This window comes from Perna viridis, chromosome 8 (genome assembly GCF_037379345.1).
Source record: "Perna viridis isolate PV_CMFRI_1.1 ecotype Kerala chromosome 8, ASM3737934v1, whole genome shotgun sequence".
Classification (NCBI taxonomy): Eukaryota; Metazoa; Mollusca; class Bivalvia; order Mytilida; family Mytilidae; genus Perna; species Perna viridis.
This window is the reverse complement of record NC_142452.1, coordinates 23,668,977-23,688,979: the sequence shown is the minus strand read 5'-3', so window position 1 is coordinate 23,688,979 and position 20,003 is coordinate 23,668,977. Positions and strand designations below refer to the sequence as shown.

General features: G+C 33.9%; 1 protein-coding gene across 2 annotated transcripts in view; it reads left to right on the top strand.

The window, feature by feature from the left end:
* Positions 1 to 1,297: 1,297 nt before the first annotated feature.
* Positions 1,298 to 20,003, top strand: part of LOC148609868 (uncharacterized) — an 87,674-nt gene continuing 68,968 nt past the window's right edge. For both annotated transcript variants that reach the window (XM_088541348.1, XM_088541347.1), the window contains exons 1-2: positions 1,298 to 1,351; positions 14,250 to 14,352. In XM_088541348.1, the coding sequence (XP_088397474.1) occupies positions 14,279 to 14,352 (74 nt within the window). In that variant the 5' untranslated portion in view covers positions 1,298 to 1,351; positions 14,250 to 14,278. The remainder of the gene's footprint in view (positions 1,352 to 14,249; positions 14,353 to 20,003) is intronic.

Sequence of the window (20,003 nt, the reverse complement as noted above, 5' to 3'; positions counted from 1 at the left end):
TCCAGATATAAAATGCATTAAATACATGAAATAAGTGTCAATATATCTATTGTCTTGCAAGACAAAAAAATCGACCTAGATAAATTCGTATGCGTGTCACTTCTGGATACCTTAATCCGCGCATGTGGTGTAAGGATCGCTTCTTTAATAACAAACCTGATTGCAAAGTGAAAGTGGTTATTCAACGGCTAGAAGACCCACGGACACAAGCCGTAAAAGAAAAAAGTTCGAATAAAACACAAGGATCCTTTTGACATTAATGTGTTGTGATATAATGTTGCTCAAATATGGTTATTGTTTATTTGAAAACTAATCAAGAAATAGATGAAATGAAATGAAAATGAACAGCTGCACTAACATTCTCAGCTATATTGTAACATCTTTGAATTAACCGGGAACCTTTTATAACTAACTGTTATCCTAATCTGTTTCATTTTTTTTTGTTGGCTACAATGTATGTTATTCAAAATTTGTCTAATACATGCGGACCTTTCTTCAGTTTTGTTCTATTTATACTCCTTAAAACGTAACACATTCTTCGAAATCACTCTGAATAAAACGAATTCTTTTCCTCAGGCTTTCGTAGTTACCCGACCTTCATATACTGCTACCATGGTGCGACTGTCTTAGTCAGAAACAAAGGGACAGTGTCTAAAATAAGGACTATAGGTCACAGGCTTTACTGTTCTTTGTTTAAAAATAAAACAAAGAGCAGCATAACATACGTAGATAAGATCCAATCTAATCTGTTGAGTATTCTTTAAAGTAATCAGTGCAAAGTGTAAAAAATTCTTTATCTCATACAACAATCTTATTGAAGGCAATTTTAAACCTTTTTGTGTGTTTCACAAACGCTTGAGTTTTTTTTATTATTTTTTTCAATGATATGTTAATTTAGTACGTCATTATTTCTTTTTACACTCCTTTAATTAATTCACAGAAACAAAAAATCGTGCAAAATTCTTGTTTTTTTTTTGTTTTTTTGTTTTTTTTTGTTTTTTTTTAGTTTTTTTCTGGCGCAGGTCCGAAAACAGTAAACTAGCAACATATTTGGAGCGGCCTTATTTCATTTGGTATAATATGTCAGATTTAATGGGAAATGGTCATACCTGACCGGTTCACTTGGTTTCATGCCCAGGCCTATGTCGCTACAACATGTACGTTTATCCAATTTCAACCAATTATCGCTTTTATCTATTATAAACAAACAGGTCAACATATTCTTTCGTCACCGAATTTAATTTTTACAAGTCATTCGCTGACATTTAAATTCATTTCGTAAAACAGGAGTTGTACCGTAAAGTTCGTTTGATTTTTACCACAATTCTCTATGGATTAATAAGTTCAACGGGTATGTAGCAATAAATGCCAACTTTATTTAGTTTAATTGGGGAGGCTATTTTAATGAAAATATAGGGACATTTAAGTTAAAGTTGCAGGACCATTTTGACTATTGTAATAATTAAATTATGACTGTGACAAAATTGTTTTATCAAATTTGTAGCAATCAGTGTCAAAATCACAAAATCGGAAGCATTAAACAGTTTGAACCAATAGCATGATATCGATGTTATCAGCTACGAGCACATTACATGCAGGGTCGGGTTCAAAAATTTAAAAAAAGAGGGTCCAGAAAAAAGGGGTTTAAGATAATTATGTCAAAACTTACAAAATTTTCCAGCGAAAAGGGGGTTTCATAATTTATTACCATCCCATTATGTGAAAAATTTAACAACCTACACGATTTATTTAAATATTTTTTTTTTATTTTGGAGTGGGGGTCATAGCATGCCTTATGTTTATTTCTAGGTTGTTATGATTCTCTGGTAAAATTTCATTTTTCCAACTCTGTCATTACAACAACTTGTTGAACATTGTGTCATTATTATAAAAGATGAAATGATTTTTTTTTAATTTGGACTAATCAGTCCTAAGCAAAATTGAAAATATTAACAATACATTTATTAAGTAATATCAAATAGTTGTATAAGCTTTCCTCAAAGGTAAACGTGCATATTGAAATACCTGGACAATTCGAAACCTGGCATCCAGTGGCGGCTCCGGATAGGGGTCCTGGAGTTGGAACCCCGTCCTTTTAAGAGAAACTTTGTTCATTTAGTGCAAAAATTTTGGCAAATATGAGCAAAAATAATACCTTGAACTCCCCTTTCAAAATTTATGGATCCGCCCTGGCATATCCGCAGTTAAATCTGACTCAGTGACCATTTTACCTACAGGCATATTAAGTCTCCCAGAAATTATCGCTTGGTCACAAGAAACACGTTATATCATGGGAGTAAGAAAAGAAAAGGCACGCTCTGGGAGTGTTTACCATTGAGGCATAATTATTACACTACTCTCTTTAAATCAGTCGACAAATGTTAATTCTAGAAACTAGCGAATTCAAACATACAGTGACGCATTCAGAAATTCTGAATGAAAGAAGGTGGAAGTTACAGTGATTTCCATGCAATTTCTTCTATATAAACAACCGCACTTGTCGAACGAAAGGGGTACACCCCTTTTTTATCTGCTTGTATCATTAAATCACACACAACCCAAAGACAATTTGAATGTAAATTTGTTTCTACTTCTTAAGATAACTGTATTTAAATGGTCGGAAACAGTACGCATGTTATGGCAGTGACAGTATAGTTACTCATAGTTCAATGATAACTATTGGATTAGGTACCAGATGGGTCTATCCAAAGAATTCGGAGTGGTGTTTACTTCACTTATTGACTACGTTTTCCGAAATGACTTTTCTTTTGAAATTTAGAGATTATTGGTCGTGCGTGTCGTCAAAAACAGTAAATATGAATTCAGCCATGGTCTTGATCTTAGTGATTTTTTTTTCGTTGGAAACAATTTTGCACTTGTCACCTACTATCTGCACTTTCATTTAAACCAAATGATAATAAACGGGAAGTGGACGAAATCTGAAGAAAAAATTACCTCAACTTACTTCTTTAAAATTAACCTCGAATACCGTCCACTTCAACCTTACAAGGCCTTGGATAAAGCCATTCACTACATTTTACGATTCTGACACGATCGTAGAAATTACAGTAGCGTATCCAGAAAAAGTCCGAGGGCTAAACGCGCCCTCCCATTGTTGCATGAAAAATTTGATTAATTAAGTGCAATCTTTTTAAGAAAATGAGCACATGATAGTCTGATGTCCTACTTTTAAGTCGCTAATATTGTTAGCGATTTCTTGCATTCAACGTTACGCACGCTATTGCGGCTGTGTCGAAAAAACACACCTATCTAAACTATAAATGTCTATTGAAAACAATCAAAACTGTGCTTATGTAAAAGCTGTATACTGTTGGAATCGGGACAAATTATAATTTCTGAATATTTGTCGGACATATTACTTCTAATTCTTTCTTATCAATTAAACTTTCCGAAAACCCGTAAAAACGTCAAAATTCCGTATGTCAGGTGTAACAAACTGTAAGGCCAAAAAAGTTAAAATAGTGAATTGCGCTATTGCAAGAGGTACGAAAATCGCCATATTTTGCTTGGAAGAATAATTTCGTATGTTCTTTTTGAAATAATTATCGAAATTTGCATTAATTTTAGGCAAAAAATATTCAGTGCAAAAATGAAATTGTTGGTAAATGGTCAGATTTCTAAAAGTGTTCAGTAATCAAATTCTGTTGTTAATGTGAGAACTTATTTACACAATATTCTTTTCCGATTAATATTTCCTAAAAATATACAATCATACTTTCAGCAATTCTACGTCGACATTCGATAAAATTTTCAATACAAACAAAAAAGTTACGTCTTTTTGAAAATGTCTTCCGAAATGTCAGATGTCAATATTTTCCGTGTTCGTTGAAAAAATTTCATGCTCCAACGCAATTCTACAATCAGCTGAAAATTTCTTCTATGAAATAAAGATACTTTGTAATTGTACATACACTTAGGAATACACATATTTCATTTTTATGGTTTTAACCATTTGAAACGGATAAAATTCGAACAAAACAAATGTCTAGCGATTTGTCGAACTTTCACTTTTTGAACGTTTGGAACGTTTTCCGTCGATCTGGAAATTATAAAATAAAACATAAATAATTTCCGCCTTAGATGACAAGAACCAGACACTTATACTCGTTTCTGCAATTACAAGTATAGAACACGCAACTGAAAGAGACGAAAAAATCGAAATCAAAGAAATATAAAAAGACTAAAAGTGTCTGTATATTGTGTTACTAACAAACAAAAGAATAAACCAGAAAAGAAAAGAATAAATTCTGATAGTTTATAGGAATTCGATCGGAGTTGAATGACTGAAACGCAAAATAGTGTTGACAGAACTTTTAAAAAAGTACAGAAAAGCAGAATGCTAATAGATAAAATGAATACAGGAAAGGAAGTCATAAACATTTTTTATTTTGGAAAACGCAAATGAGCAAATGAAAAGAAAATCAATGAGCGGCTACCTGATGGGTGTTGATGAAAGCCCGATTTTCTGATGAATAAAAAGCTCTTTCAATCGAAATACTAAGTTGTGAAAGGTACAGATTCTGCTATTAGCACATGTTACATATAATGATACATGTAAATCAAAACGTACATTTTAACTTATCGCAGGAGAAAGTTCCTATATTCCTTCTCTAGACTGACAGAGTGTGCATGTATGTGGTGGTTGCATTCCCCGCTGCGGTGCACATGCAAGTGCAAATTTAATTTACCGGTAGTACTGATAATGAAATTAATTAATCTTTTCGATTTTGTAAGAAATTTTCAAGATGTTTTAATTGCTACCAATCAAAAACTATTGTATATTGTATTTGCTTTACTGTACAGATGTTTCAATAAGCAAGCAAGCAGGAAACGAAAAGTGTGGACAAACGTCGAATTCTGATGTTACCGAATGTGCCGCAATAGCGTGCGTAACGTCATTCGTAATTTTAGTACTTCACATTCGCATATGATTTGCATAATTATATATTATTACTCCACGTTAAGCTGGTGATCGGTGCCGTGTTTACCGCCATAGCTTCATAGTTCTAGCGTCATACAAGATCAAAAATGTACCTCTTAAATATCATACACGTGTGTTGTACGTGTGTGTTTTGTTTGTATGAGAAAGGGAAGTTTACATTAAAAGATGAAATGATCGGTTATCATTGAACATTATCCAGTTTCTGATTCAGACAAAGGGGTTCGTTACAATTGACTTTCTAGATCATATACATCATCAAAGAAACCTATGGAACGGAAACATTATCCGCACTTCCTGGTAATCATTTGTTTTGATTGAAAAAAATCTGTTCATCACGGTTACGAAAGAGTAATGATATTAAGGGGACCAAGATACAAGCGGAAGTCACCCGATTTTAGAGCATATCGAATTCGTGCCATTTCGGATATTGAAAGCAAGCCAAAATCAGAGGCATAGAATATTTGACAGTTACCGAATTTTGAAGACTTCTGTTTTTGATTTCTTTATAAATTTAAGAATCGGTGCGTTCCCGATTAAAGACATAACTGCTTACAGTTACATTGTACATGTATAAGTTGACTGCTGTCTTTCAGTGTCAGTATTGACGTCTTGTTCTGTTTTGGCAGCACAATGAATGACCGAATTCAAAATGTTCTTTTGTTTCTTTTCAAATAATAGTTTTACAAATCTATTAAGAAACATTTGACACGTAGAAGCTAAAATTCTATTAATCGACTACTATAAAAACATCCTTTTATGACGTCTTAAACTACAATTATTAATATATTCAATTAGTATTAAATGTAGGAAAGAAAGGGTTACAATATCGAGTTGATATATGTCAAATATAATGAACTGAGTATGACCTTTCCATAAGGCTCTATCTATAACGTTATTTTTATTATGGAAAATGCATTGAAACTTTTCATAGATTTAATATTTTATTTTTTACCCTTTAATATGTAAAATTTACACATAAATTAGAAACAAAATACACCTTTTTGCCGCAATTTATGATAAATTAGAGTTAAATCTAATATAACGCTTCCAGGTAATGTGTATACAACCATGGTGGATTCAAGGAGTTTCGGAGGTTTAACCCCACCCATCGAAAATTTTGTTAGCCTTATGCAAAAAAGGAGTAAAATGAACAAATTAAAAGCATGTTTCTACAGAAGCTCGGACTTCCTTTCCCTTGCATATACATGTGCCTATGAAGACTAGATGTATCGCCATCGTACGTGTATACTGTTAATACTTTAAACGATTCGTTGTTTGGTATTTCGTTTCGACTTTATACCGATCACGCACATTCTTGAGCCCTATCGCAAATTTGAAATAAAGGGCAGTATTTTTTGTCGAAACAGTGACCTATGTAATATCAAAATAACGATTCGTCTACAAAAAATGAAAAAGCATTTGACCAATCTATTTAATAAGAGTACTCGTATACTAAATCAGCTTAATATACTGATCATTTGAATTAGTACGCCTCATAATCGTCAAATTGCAAATATAGGGATAGGCAGAAAAGAAAGAACGGGAATCGACTTCAAACGTATCTAAACACAAGATCGTTGTTATGAATTATTATTAAAATCTTTCATTTAAAGTTGCCATTTTGTTGACGAGGGGCATTCAATTTATCTTTTAAAACCACATCAAAATTCACCTGGCATCATAAACGTAGCTGTTCGCCAGTGTGGGAAATATTCAGGTTCGTTGTTGGTTTACATGGTACACTTAGATGTATGAACGCCAAACCTTCCGACGTACTGCATAATTAAATTACAAACTAGTTTTAGGTCGAACCTGTCGGTCAAATTATTCAAACTGAAGTCACAGTCGTTAAAACAAAAGCTGTCCTTAGATACTCGTACCTCTGAACTAGTCGAAACTATTTCTCATTTGATAAGCTACAAATTGTCCTATAAACAGAGTGCTTGGTTTCCGGACACCTAGTTCCAGAGACACATACATTAACATAAACGCCAAAGTCTTAGATGGTTTCGACGGTCGGGGCAACCCTTTTGTTTAAAAGTTTGTGTAACACTAAAAATATTTGGAAACGCCCCAAGCCTGCATGAAATATCTAAAGACAACTCTTCCGATTGGTACTCGGCATCCCCCTCTATATTTTCATTTCTAGCATGGATGTCTATTTATAATGTAATTATTTTTTACCGTGGAGGGGCTCCCGTGTGGATCCATGAGTGGTGACCTTATCTTAAATTTAATATACTCATGCAGTTTTTATTCCCAGATTATAATGCGTCTAAGAATAAAGCATTTAAAGGCAATTGAACAACTGGTTTATCAGGGTAAATGCTAAGAAATGAACAGGTACTAATAAGAGGTTGGAGGTCACCTACTTCAATTATATCGTTGTTCAGACATTCAAACAAAGGACTGTAATATAACCAAATTTTGTTTTAACCAAATTAATCAGCAAATAAAGTCCACTGTAAAAATAGTTTATTAGTGTAAATAACATGGTATGAAACTTGATATATTAGAAAACCTATAAAGGGGACATAAATTTTTGTAATAGTCTGCAATTAATCTTTAACGTGGTATGCCGGTGATAGTGTAAGATATAACTGCAGATGTTAATAGAGCGTACAAATCTATTTTGCTCTGTCGGCTATATTAATTCTGATTTTCGATCTAAATTGATAAAAACATTTTTATTAGATTTTTAATACGGGAACCCAATGGAAAAAAATTTCAAATTAAAATTGATAAATCCAAAATTAAAGTCGACAGTTAGAAATAAAATATATAAAAAGGATGGCCTTAATACGCTTCCGTACCTATTGGGCTTTCGTACCTTTCGCATTTTCTGAGAAAAAAAATAGTTTATTGAAAGCAAATGGAAATCATATTTGCAGACATTCTAGTTTTGTGTGTAAAAGATTTGTTAAACTTGTCGACAAATTAACCTCAACATCCTCCGTTCACGATCAAGCAGCAATACCTTAGATGTATTATCTAGCAGGTTTGTCCACAGTCAATTCATTATTAGTTATCTGTCCTTTTCGTCCCTTACTGAGACAGACGGATAGTGAGGAAAACATAGGTAGAGACGGTCATTCATATCGCTATATAAAAAGAGAAAGAAAATGTTGGCTACCGAATGTATTGTTGCTGTAATGTATTGTTGCTGTAATGTATTGTTGCTGTAACGACATTTTGCTATTTTTGGACAAGAATATCTTGATCTTGCTTTGTTCCTTTTCTCAACAATAATACTAAGTTGTTGAATTGTATTAACGATTAAAGGCGGATTCAAAGAGGCGCCCCCTTATGCTCGAAAAGCAATAAACGTTCTATAATACACTTATTTTTGTCTTTAATTCAATAGGCATATTATTGCCTCTGTGGCTGTGACTTCTGATGTGAAACTAGTTCTCCCTATCTTCATCATCGCCATCCTTTGGTTGTATCAATTGTTATACAAGCTTTGTCTTACAAACTGTATCTACTCAGATCACTGGTTATCATGCCATAGTATTTATGGTTAGTTGTACAATCCCTGAATGTGGAATTATCTCCCCTACTATCTCCCTCTTTATCCTGTCATATCATCACCTTGTATATGTTGTTACTACCTTTGGGTATTAACACTCTGTATTCCAGTCAAAGCATGGTATTAATAATTTGTTGTTTTTTATTAGATATTACATTATTGTCTTTGTTTTCCTTTTGATTTTGTTTCTTTTTCTTGGTGGTTTAATTCATAAATACCAGATTTGATGGTTGATTATGCGCTGTTTGTAAAATGATTAACGTGTCAGTGGGACTTTCTGGTCTTTTGACTTAAATAATCATTTAAAGTTTGTCAGATATTAGAATAAGGCTAAAAATATTCAAAAGCTATTATTTTTTTTGTATTTCAGTTGTGGCCTCTAATATTAGGTATTTATGATTAGAATTTTGGATAATCTATAATTGCTTGACTAATATTACTCGCGCAAGATAAATTATAAAAATATTTTTTGTTAGGGGGAGGGGGCAAGGGTCGTAGTTGGAATAAGATATTGAATGTGTAAATAAATGGTAAAAAATCCAAATCGAATAATGGATTACAATAAAGGGCTAAAGTTTAAATACGAAAACAATGAAGTCTGGAATGGTATAATGATCACTGTCACAAAGAGTGCGTAAATATCACATCTACTATCGGCAGTTGTTAACTTTTGCTTTTCACAGACAATGCATTTTCTTAGTTAATTCTGAAGTTTGTATGTTTGTGGGGGCTGGTAATTTTTTTGGGGTCAGAATATTTATTTTTGAGTTTTTAAGTTTTTAATTAATATTTTTCAACTACATTTTCATTTCATTGTATGAAGTATTTTAACTGAGGTCAGAAAATTTATTCTCTATGTGAAGGCCAGAATATACATTTTCAATTATTTCAATGTCGCAGAGAAATTTGGTAACAAGAATTTTCATAGGAATGCCACGGTTATCCCAATTAACCTTTAGAGAGAGATGTAAATATAATAACCACAATTTTACAAGATTGAAACTCTTGTATTTCATAATGCACCATTTGCAAAATGTAATAATGAACAACTGTTGACAGTAAAATATAAGATTTACGACATGTAACTCTTTGGGGACATTTGTAATGGTTCAGCGCCTATGGTGGGTTTTATTTAAACAAACGGTGGGGTTATAAATATAAATGGTGGAACCCGACTTATTCTACACGTGTTTTCCAAAATTCAACATTGTATGTGAGTCTTATATTTATGTTTTCATAATTTATTTCAGGTAGTGTACTGAAGTTTTTTTTACTCGGAATACTTTGGAACTTTGCGGGGAACAAACGATACTTTAAGGTTACTAAACATGCAATAGATTCAAAGATTTGTAAAACTGTTACCAAAAAAAAAAAAAAAAAAATAGCCATCTTATAATTACAAGTAATGTTAAATACTTTTGTGTCCCGAGGCATGTAAAACAGTAGTAGCCAATTTTGATTGAAACAAAAGTTGCTTTTTGTTTCTTTCTCATGAATGTGGTCAGAGCGTAGAGGTCGAGGGCATGACTCGACTCCTCGAGATGTGACACCATCTCCGACCGGAACCACTAATAAATAGTTGTTATATTCATTTCATTGAGGAACCATGCATATCTTTGATGTATTTTGTTGTGTATATAATTTAACCCAAAAGAACAATCGGCAAACCTCGGGTGACTCCGCTACTCTACCTCAATCCATCGGATGTGATACGGAATTTAATATGTGTCTACGCGCTACATTTATTCGCCGGAAGTTGACCGCGTCACCTATGACCATTAGAAATATGGCTCGCTTGACCTAGCCATAGGGTGTACGATACGCTCTATCAATAAGACGTACATATCCGTAAAATAGAATTTAAAAAGTTAAGTTAATTATCTTAGAAAACGACATGTTTATATTTATAAGCACACATTTTCCATTTTCAAATCCATATTATGGGCGCATCCATCTTTAAATGAACATTAAATACCTCTACATAGAAGATTTCCGAAAGTAGTTCCAATGGCAGCTGACGTAATACAGACGAGGTATGAGGAGGGTACGGACTCGGCCGAAGTTGCGACGAGTGCCAAAAGAAGTGGGACTTTGTCACATGCAAATCTGCATCGCAACTGTGTTTTATCAAAGGACCCCAGGTGGTCATTATCGTGAAATGCTCTGACAATGACCGGTTTTCTGGTCCGTTTTGCTTCATGATATTATTGTTTGATGGAGATTCTTCCGTGGAATGACCACTTTTTATCCAATTAGAAAATCGGATTTTTCACCGATATGAAATACACATGAGTAGTTAGTCTATTTTTGTTTTGTACTTGGGAGCTCGCACTCAATACCAAAAACCAACGGCACTGTTCATGAAAGGGTGAACTGTCCGTGGTGGACTCAACAATGCACTGACGCTAAGAAAGAAATACGTAATAAAGAACGTATTTTCAATAAGTCAAAATCCGAAAATGATAACCAGAATATAAAAAAGAAATTAAGTCATTTCAAAAAACTATAGAAAATGCTAGAAAAGACCATTGGCAAAACTTTTGTTCCAAATTGAACAACAAATCCAACGTCAAACAAGTATGGACTGTGGTTAAGGGCCTAAAGGTAACAGGGATAGCAATATTCCTACACTTTCTGTTGATAATTTTCAAGCAGTTTCCAATAAGGACAAAGCAATCTTTTGGCTCGCACATTTGCTATCGCATCAAGTAACCAACACCTTGATCCAGAATTCAAAGTTCACAAGAACAATTTTGAAGCTTCAAATCCAATTCATAAAGATAACTGTCATACTAATAATCAATCAAAATACAACCTACCCTCTACAATAGAGATGTGTAAAATAATTAGAAATAAAAAAAAGCGTCAGCACCAGGTGACCACAGAATGTCTTATGAAATGTTTTAACACATGCCCGAAAACATGCTATAATTGCTTTTAGATTTGATAAAGAAAATTTGGAAAATTGGTAAATTATTCCTATTCCTAAGCCTAAGAAAAATGAATCTGATCCAAAATCATACCGTCCTATTTCTTTAACTTCTAATCTTTGTAAACTTGTGGCAGGTATGGTTAATCAAATACTCAAATTTCTTCTCGAAGAGAAAAATATAATTAAAGATATGCAAAGCGGCTTTAAGCAGGGTCGGTCTACTCTAGACCATTTGTTAACGCTGAAGGATGATATCAAAAAGGCTAAAGTTAAAAAAAAAAATCTTTTAGCAGTTTTCCTAGACTTTGAAAAAGCATTTGACCTAGTTTGTAAACCAGGATTGTTATATAAATGCAAATCATATGGCATCAATGGGCATATGTTTAACTTTATAGCTGATTTTCTCCAAGATAGAAAAATTAAAGTAAAAGTTAGTCAAGAAGAATCAGATTAATTTGAGTTAGATAATGGTATTCCTCAAGGTAGCCTTATTAGCCCTACACTTTTTTATACCATGATAGATGACTTTAAAAAGTAGATGACAATTTCAAAACGCCATTTTATCACAATTTGCAGACGACAGTGTCATGTGGTTAAGGGGATATGATCTTAAAGCTCGTACTCGAAAAATGCAGTTAACCCTTAACAGCATTAGTAAGTGGTAAACAAAATGGGGCTTTCAAATATCTTAAAGCAAAACAGTGGGAATTATTTTTGGCGATAAAAAAGAGACCTCTGTCAGCTTATTTTTAGAAAATAAACCAATCTCATTTCAAACACATGTCAAATTTTAGGTCACACTTTTGACAAACGTCTTACATGGAATGAGCATGTGCAATATTTAGAAGAAAGATCAAAACCAATTTTGAACTTGCTGACATATGTTAAAGCAAATAATTTTAGCATGCGAACAGAGTCCTTACTTTTGCTTTACCGGTCTCTATTAAGGTCAATTTTAAACTTTTTTTTAATTTTTTAATTCTGCCCTTCAAAATGTTAAAGAAAAACTAGACCGCATTCAATCTAGGGGACTTAAAATTGTTCTAGGGGCAATCAAATCAACACCTTTAAAAAGTTCTAGCAGAAGCAGGTGAACTCCCTTTACAGCTCAGAAGAGATCAGCTGAGTCTTAAATATTATGCTAGATTTAAACAAAATTCTTCAATCCAGCCAACAAGTTAACCGAACAATGCTCGGAATATACTAACAGATATTCACATAAGTGGGGAAAAAATGACTGCTCATATGGTTTCAGAGTACGTCAATTTCTCTCAGATAATGATTTAGATACAATAGATATCGTTCAAAACAAACAACCAAAACATGCCCCCTGGATAATTGGTACGGCTAACACATCCGAGTGTATTAAAAACAGGTGGACAAAAAGGACAATCCGCATTTGACTAAATCAGCTGTTATGCAAATTATAGAAAAATATAGAAACTTTTTAAAAATATATACAGATGGCTCCAAGGATCCTGCTTCTGGTAAAATATCAAATGCATTCTTTATCCCTTGTAAAAGAGTATCATTATCTACTCGGTTGACTGAAAATATTTCCGTTTATTTTTCCGTTTATTCAACAGAAATGACTGCAATATCGCTTGCGCTAAAATTGATAATAGATGAAAATTATCAGGACAAAATATTGTCATCCTCACGGATTCTTGAAGTTCTCTTCAATCTATAAAAAATAATAAATCTAGCAGACCAGACTTGTTAAACTCTTTTTCAACTATACGCACAATTTCTAAAACGGAAAAATAAAAGCGTAATTATAAAATGGATTCCGGCACATGTCGGTATTCCGGGTAATGAAATAAGCGACAGACCGGCAAAACAAGCTCTATCAAACCCTACTGTTGGTGTCAAAATTGGGTTAAAAGTGAAAAAGAATTTATTTCTATTATTTCCAAAATCTTTAAACAAAAATGGCAGACAAGCTGGCAAAATTAGAATCACATTTGGCATAAACAGCTAAAACCTAATGTTAATGTAAAATCCTCATTTTACAGTGGTAAAAGGCATCACGTAAAAACAATTACTAGACTCGGACTGGGCACAAACATGCTACCAGGTCAAATAGGAAAATATGTTAAATATATATCCAACTGTCAGGTCTTTTTTCACTATATATACATTTTTCCAATCTTTATAAAATGTTGGTTGTTTACATAAATTATTAGCGAGACAACTAATTAGCAAGTATTTAAGAATAATTAATCGCTTGTAACAGATTATATATTATGCAATAATATAAATATTTCTTTCTTTCGGCTAAATAAACAAATATATCAAGACTTGATCAATTTACTTCAGCTAACATCATGTTAATACATTTTTATAGAAATTTTGTTCTGCCTGCCGTAATTATTGGCACGGCTCTAGCCTCTAGCAGTACCTGGCGGACTAGCTAAGCCTCTGACGTATGTAGGAACTAATGGAAAAAGACCTGACAGTTGGAGTCAAGGCAACTTCGTATTGAACAAATTCTGAAGAGTATAACGGTAGCCATAACTCTCAAGCCGAAGGCTGTTCTGTCACGGGCCAGTGCTTACTTACAATACAGTGTCGTTAGAATAAATCTGCAGCATTTTATGAACTGAGAAGTCCTCTCTGACTATCGGTCACTGCGTCACCGTTCAGCCCTCCTATATGTAATTAAAGGCATTAATTACATTGTAATTAAAAAGTCTCAGTGCGAAAATGAGACTCCTTGAACTCGATAATGTTTTAAAATTTAGCATGCTGAACATTGACATGCTGGAAACGATTGGTGATTTACAATTTTTTAGTTTTTAAATATCTTATTTGTTTCATTCTAGGAAAATGTCGGTTACAATTGGATGAAAGGATGGGAACATTACTGTGTTTGTCTGGAATTTTATTTGGATTTTTGCATTTGTGTAATGGATTGGTAGATGGTGGGTAAGTTCGATTTTATCTCTGAGACAAATGATTGTTCTACTTAGTTAAAGTATTTAATTTCAGTACAAAATATCCCGGAGCATATTTTGATAATAAAATAAATGGTAACTGAAAAGCTTTCGTAAATAGTGATCTTTTTTTTTATTTACAATGTCGAAATGAGATTGACTTGTTCAACGTTATCCCTATATGTATAGAGAAGTGAAAGCTACAATAAGTTTATAAAAGACTGAAGTCGAGCGGTTAATATTTGTCTCCCTATTTCTACATACTTTCAGAAATCCCTAATTGAAATATCGCTGAGAGACTCCAACACTTGTTATGTGAACACTATTTTGACTAAATACTTCACTATTTCGATCCTCAGGATTAAGAAATTGAGTTTTTTTGTTTGAAAGTGTTAATAATCGTAAATACACACTTCACTTTGCACTAAAAGTACCACCTTTAATGTTTGTTTGTGTAGACGAACGATGGACGACAAAGGTCTACCATGAAGTTGTCCGAAGCGAAAATCTAACAAACATACAAAAAATATGGGAAACAAAATACAAACATATATGATTATAAAATTTGTCAACGAAAGTATCAATGACCATCTATGGCTTTCTTTTCGATATTGGCCCTGTTGCATGCCAATGTTTCATGACCTTGGTACGTGTATTAATAAAAGACTTTGACTACGTCCTGAAATAAAGTTGGTTAATATAAGTATCAATGTATGGCCTTTTCTATATTGGTCCTGTAACATTTCCTTGGTATTATAAATGGCCTCGGGTTGCTGTAATGGCCCGATGCGCTGTTTTGTCTTTTAATACAACGTTGAGTTCCGTCTACCATAGGCATAGCCTAAAATCATAATACGAACACGAACGATTTTGATACCTGCAGTACGTCTGCATTATTGGGACTAGTACAAGCAGTTTCGAATAAATTGTGAAGTAATGGTCTCATTGCAAATACGTATAAGGTTAAAAAAAAAATCTCAGAAACTAAATCGTTTCATTTCGAGTCTGTCCAAATTAAAATGTTAAATCGACTTAATTGTCAATGATTGTGATTCAAAGATTCAATATATTATCAAAGTCTCGATCAACACATACAAACATACATATTTAAAATCTACATATAACATGTAAAACAAAGCATTGTATGCACCAAAACAAAAAGATTTATGAGAGACTGTTGAAAGACCTACATGTAAGTGTATTCTATATACAAAGCATATACATTACAATTATAAAGTATAGTTTATTTCTTAAAAATCAACAAGTAAACCATTTACATGTATTTTTTTATTAGTGATATAAAAGACTTTTACTTCTTGATAAAATATTGCTGCTAGTTTTGGCAGCTATATTACTCATATTTTCATTATTAGAAAAAAGTTCAAATTTTTCATTTTCTGATAGCATGTTCAAATTTTTATTTAAATGTGGTGCATCATTTAGAATAGATTGCCTAAAATCTGCAAAACAGTGCATCATATAACAACATGTAACTCGTCTTCAATATCAGTACTGCAATAGGAACAACTTTCAAAAATTTTATACCTACCAGTTTCTATTATTGTGTTTGTCATATCATTACATATATATACAAAGAATGTTGGGGATGCCACATGCAAATATGAAACCTAAATGAAGAGGGAACATCCAGGTTCTTTATATATATATATACAACACATCCAATAAATCTTCCAGAAGCCCTGAGCGAGGTGCGTTTCAGAAGACTTAGAAAAGCCTATCTTTGAGCATCAATTTTGTGATATGTCAGATAAAATTCAGAGCATAAGAGTAAAGCACGGAGCACTCGCCAATACAACATGCCGACGTTTCATTTCATTAATCATACCCTGAGGACCTGCCTATGTATATAAAGTGTGTGCACGTGGTTTCATCTGCTGTAGATAGCGTTATATAGTGAAACACCTGTCCTGGCAGAACCCAGAATAATTCGAAAACCTGTCTAGACAGAACCCAGAATAATCCGAAAACCTGTCTAGACAGAACCCAGAATAATCCGAAAACCTGCCTTGACAGAACCCTGAATAATCCGAAAACCTGCCTTGACAGAACCCAGAATAATCCGAAAACAAGTCTAGACAGAACCCAGAATAATCGGAAAACCTGTCTTGACAGAACCGTGAATTATCCAAACACCTGTCTAGACACAACCCAGAATAATCCGAAAACCTGTCTAGATACAATCCATAACAATCCGAAAACTTGTGTCATCCAGACACTTTGAAAGTCTCTAGAAATCAATTTTAATATATCTTACATCTCGGTAATTCAAAACAATTCCAAAATATCTTCGGTTTAGACAGGTTTCACTGTATTTTTAATTATAAAGAACAAGCAAAATTAAGCAACGAAGAAAGAAAGGCGTTTTCAATAAAAAAAAATAAAGAGAAGACCCAAAACAAACAAAACAGTAATAAATCAAAGTACTCATGTACTTAATCAATTTACATGTATATCAATCGTTTGAATTTTTATGCCACAATAAATCGCCAAGTTGCATTCAGATTACGTAGACAAAACACACAGTAACTAAAAATGCATCGTAGCATGGTGCCAGTTTGCGCAATATTCAGCTTCGATGTTGGTTTACGTGGAACACCTAGATGAATGAACACAAAACTTTTCAACAATCTGCGTAATTGAACTACAAACTACAAGTTGGCCTTTCCAATATTCTAAATATTTTTAAATCGAAATTTAGGTTATCGACCTCCAGGTCGAAACTGTCTGTCAAATCATTCCAACTTCAGCCGCCACAATCATTGAAATAAATCATGTCCTTAGATACATGTCCCTCTCAATTAGCCACATTCCTCAGTTGATAAGCTTAATAGCTCAAGTGCTACATGCTTATCGCATAGACACCTATGTGTCATTTAAAGTGCTTAGTTTTTTAGGCACCTAGTTTCAGACACACGTACATTAACATAAACGCAAAACTCTAAAATACAATGTCACCGATTATGAATATTGTAAACAACATTGCAATATCAAGGCCCTGGAGTCATGTATATTGCAGACAACGCAGCCATATCAAAGCCCTGGAGCACCTGCAGCTCTATTATCTTTATACATGGCCAAAATAACCCAATAGAATGATTATCACACAAAAGCATTTGTCGCCAGGCCGCAGACTGACACGATTTCCGAGAAATGCATTATCGAAATCCCTATCCCTTCGTCTAAACAAAATTTTAATGGTATTTGTGATAGAATATAGAATTAAATTTGATGAATTAGAAATACCTATGAAATGGAGCTAACTATCTGCATTTGAACCTAAATGGGATTTGATTGGACTATTTTACTGCGGTAGTGTAAGTTAATTGCAAATGCTATCAGGCATTTACGAATCTAAAGGCTCTTGCGACTGCTAATTCTGATCTTCGATCTAAATTGATAAAAAGCAGCCATCATCCATATAATTTCCGAGAGTCAGAACAGTTATTTTGCATATAAATACCAAAGCTTTAAAAAGTACCCATTTGTGAAACTGGTGTTGATCCCTTTAATCACGCGTATCGACACTTACACAAAAGCAGAGGACGCTTACCCTACCGGTGCACCTGGTCCATGCTCCCAGTTTTTAGTGGAGTCCGATTTGCTCATTTTGCTTTTGTTACTTTGTATGTGTGATTTTAGTTACTTTATGTTCTTTGTGTATGTCTGTTTTCCATGTTTGGTCTTTGTCCCTGGATTACATTCTTTTGATTGCCGCTATAACCTTGGTTCCCTTGATTACTCTTACAGAAGCAAGCATTTATTGAGAAGCCACAAGTGACATAGAAGATTCAAGTACATCTTTTGCTTTAAAATTAGACATTCCATTGTAAGTTACATGTATTGGGATGACTTTCAGTCATTTTGTCCGTCTATCCTTCCATTTCTTGTCACAGCCTCGATGGTCTCGGAGAATCGTGCTCACCCGACGATCAAGTGTGGGAGGTCGTGGGTTCGACCAGCCGACTCAGACCAATGATTTTAAAATTGGTAGTCACTGCTTCTCTGCCTTCAAACTCCAAACACGCGGTATTTTGGGGTTAGAGTAGCGTCTTATATTGGCTCGGAGTCAGAATAGTTTAGCCGAATAGGGTGGCATACATGCCTGTGGGCTTCTGCTTCTGTGAACTATATTATTATAGCACACTAAAGATCCGATTCAACATGTTCAAAGCAGGAACATTCTCCAGGACAAGTTTGCAATTCCGGTGAGTGAAAAAATGGATTTCATGTCTTCGCTATTTCAAGTTTCAGCGAAAACATTTTGTTAATTTGTTTGTTTGTTTGTTGGGGTTTAACGTCCGAGCAACAATATTTCAGCCATATTCAGGCGATGAACATGAAGTTGATGATAAAATGATAATGAAATGAAACATGGGATGGGACACAAGGATAATGGGGTCGAGAAATTTTGATTGCCACTGGAAATAGGAAGAGGTGGGTAGGGTCGGGCAATTTAGCCTCCTGTGGCGGAGTCCTGTGGTTCCTACTCCGGGAGAATACCACACTAGGGTTTTTTAACGTGCGAGGAACGTGGCATCTTTCCCAACACGATGCACCACTATGGTTTGCGGTCAGATTTTCCGTATTATAACCCCAGCATGTAACACACCAGGGGTACCCCATTCCACCAACTGGGGCACACATCCCAGTTGCTCTGTGGGCAGAGCGCCCTAGCCCCTGGCTAAGGTTTTGAGCACTATTAGTCGCCTTTTACGACAAGCTTAGCGCTGCTGCAGGCCTATTCTTTTGTCACCCGGACCTCCACGGAGCACATTTTGTTAGAGATGATGGAATAACATAATAGTAAAAAAATGACTTAAGTAACATAATTACAACACTTACCATCTAGACAGATTAGGCATTTAAAACTGGATTTCCTCTGTGGAAATTTCATTTCCTTGAGGAAAATCTACACATCAAATATCTTTGAGGAAAATTCAAAACAAGTATTACCTAAGAAAAATATTTTCCCTGAAGGACATTTATTAAAATTTATTAAAGTTTCCTCAAAGGAAAAGGCTTCTCCCGAAGGAAATATTTCACATTGAAATTTCTTTTGAGGAAATTTTATCACTTGTCAAACTTTCCTTGAATAAAATTCCATGGCGTTTAAGGAGATTTTCTTACTTGAAACTATCTCAAAGGAAAACAAATTTGATGAAACATGAAACCTGACTTCAGGATATTCAAAGACAGTAAATATAAATTAAAAAAAAATGATGATTTTTATTTGAATGTAATATTTTCTATTCAATTGGTATATTTTTTTTTTCATTTAGAAAACACGAACTTTATTCTTAATGCATAGGCCTCTGTCTTAGCGTATTTCTACATCCTTACTCTAGATAATTATCAGTGGCCGTTCATGTCAAAATAGGGATATTTCTAGGCTAAAAACCACTAATTCCACTTCCCATGTACTTCTATGCTAATTTCACAAAATTCAATGGCTTCTCTGGACTTTATCTTAACTTTAACCTGCAGAGGACTATATATCAGCATGATTCTACATATGTCAGCTCACAATCCTCAGAATGGCATGTGGGGTTAGCAGACTTGCAGTGCAGTACTGGTCACCGGAAATGAAGTGTCTATAAATAGCATGGGAAATCCCATTGTTTT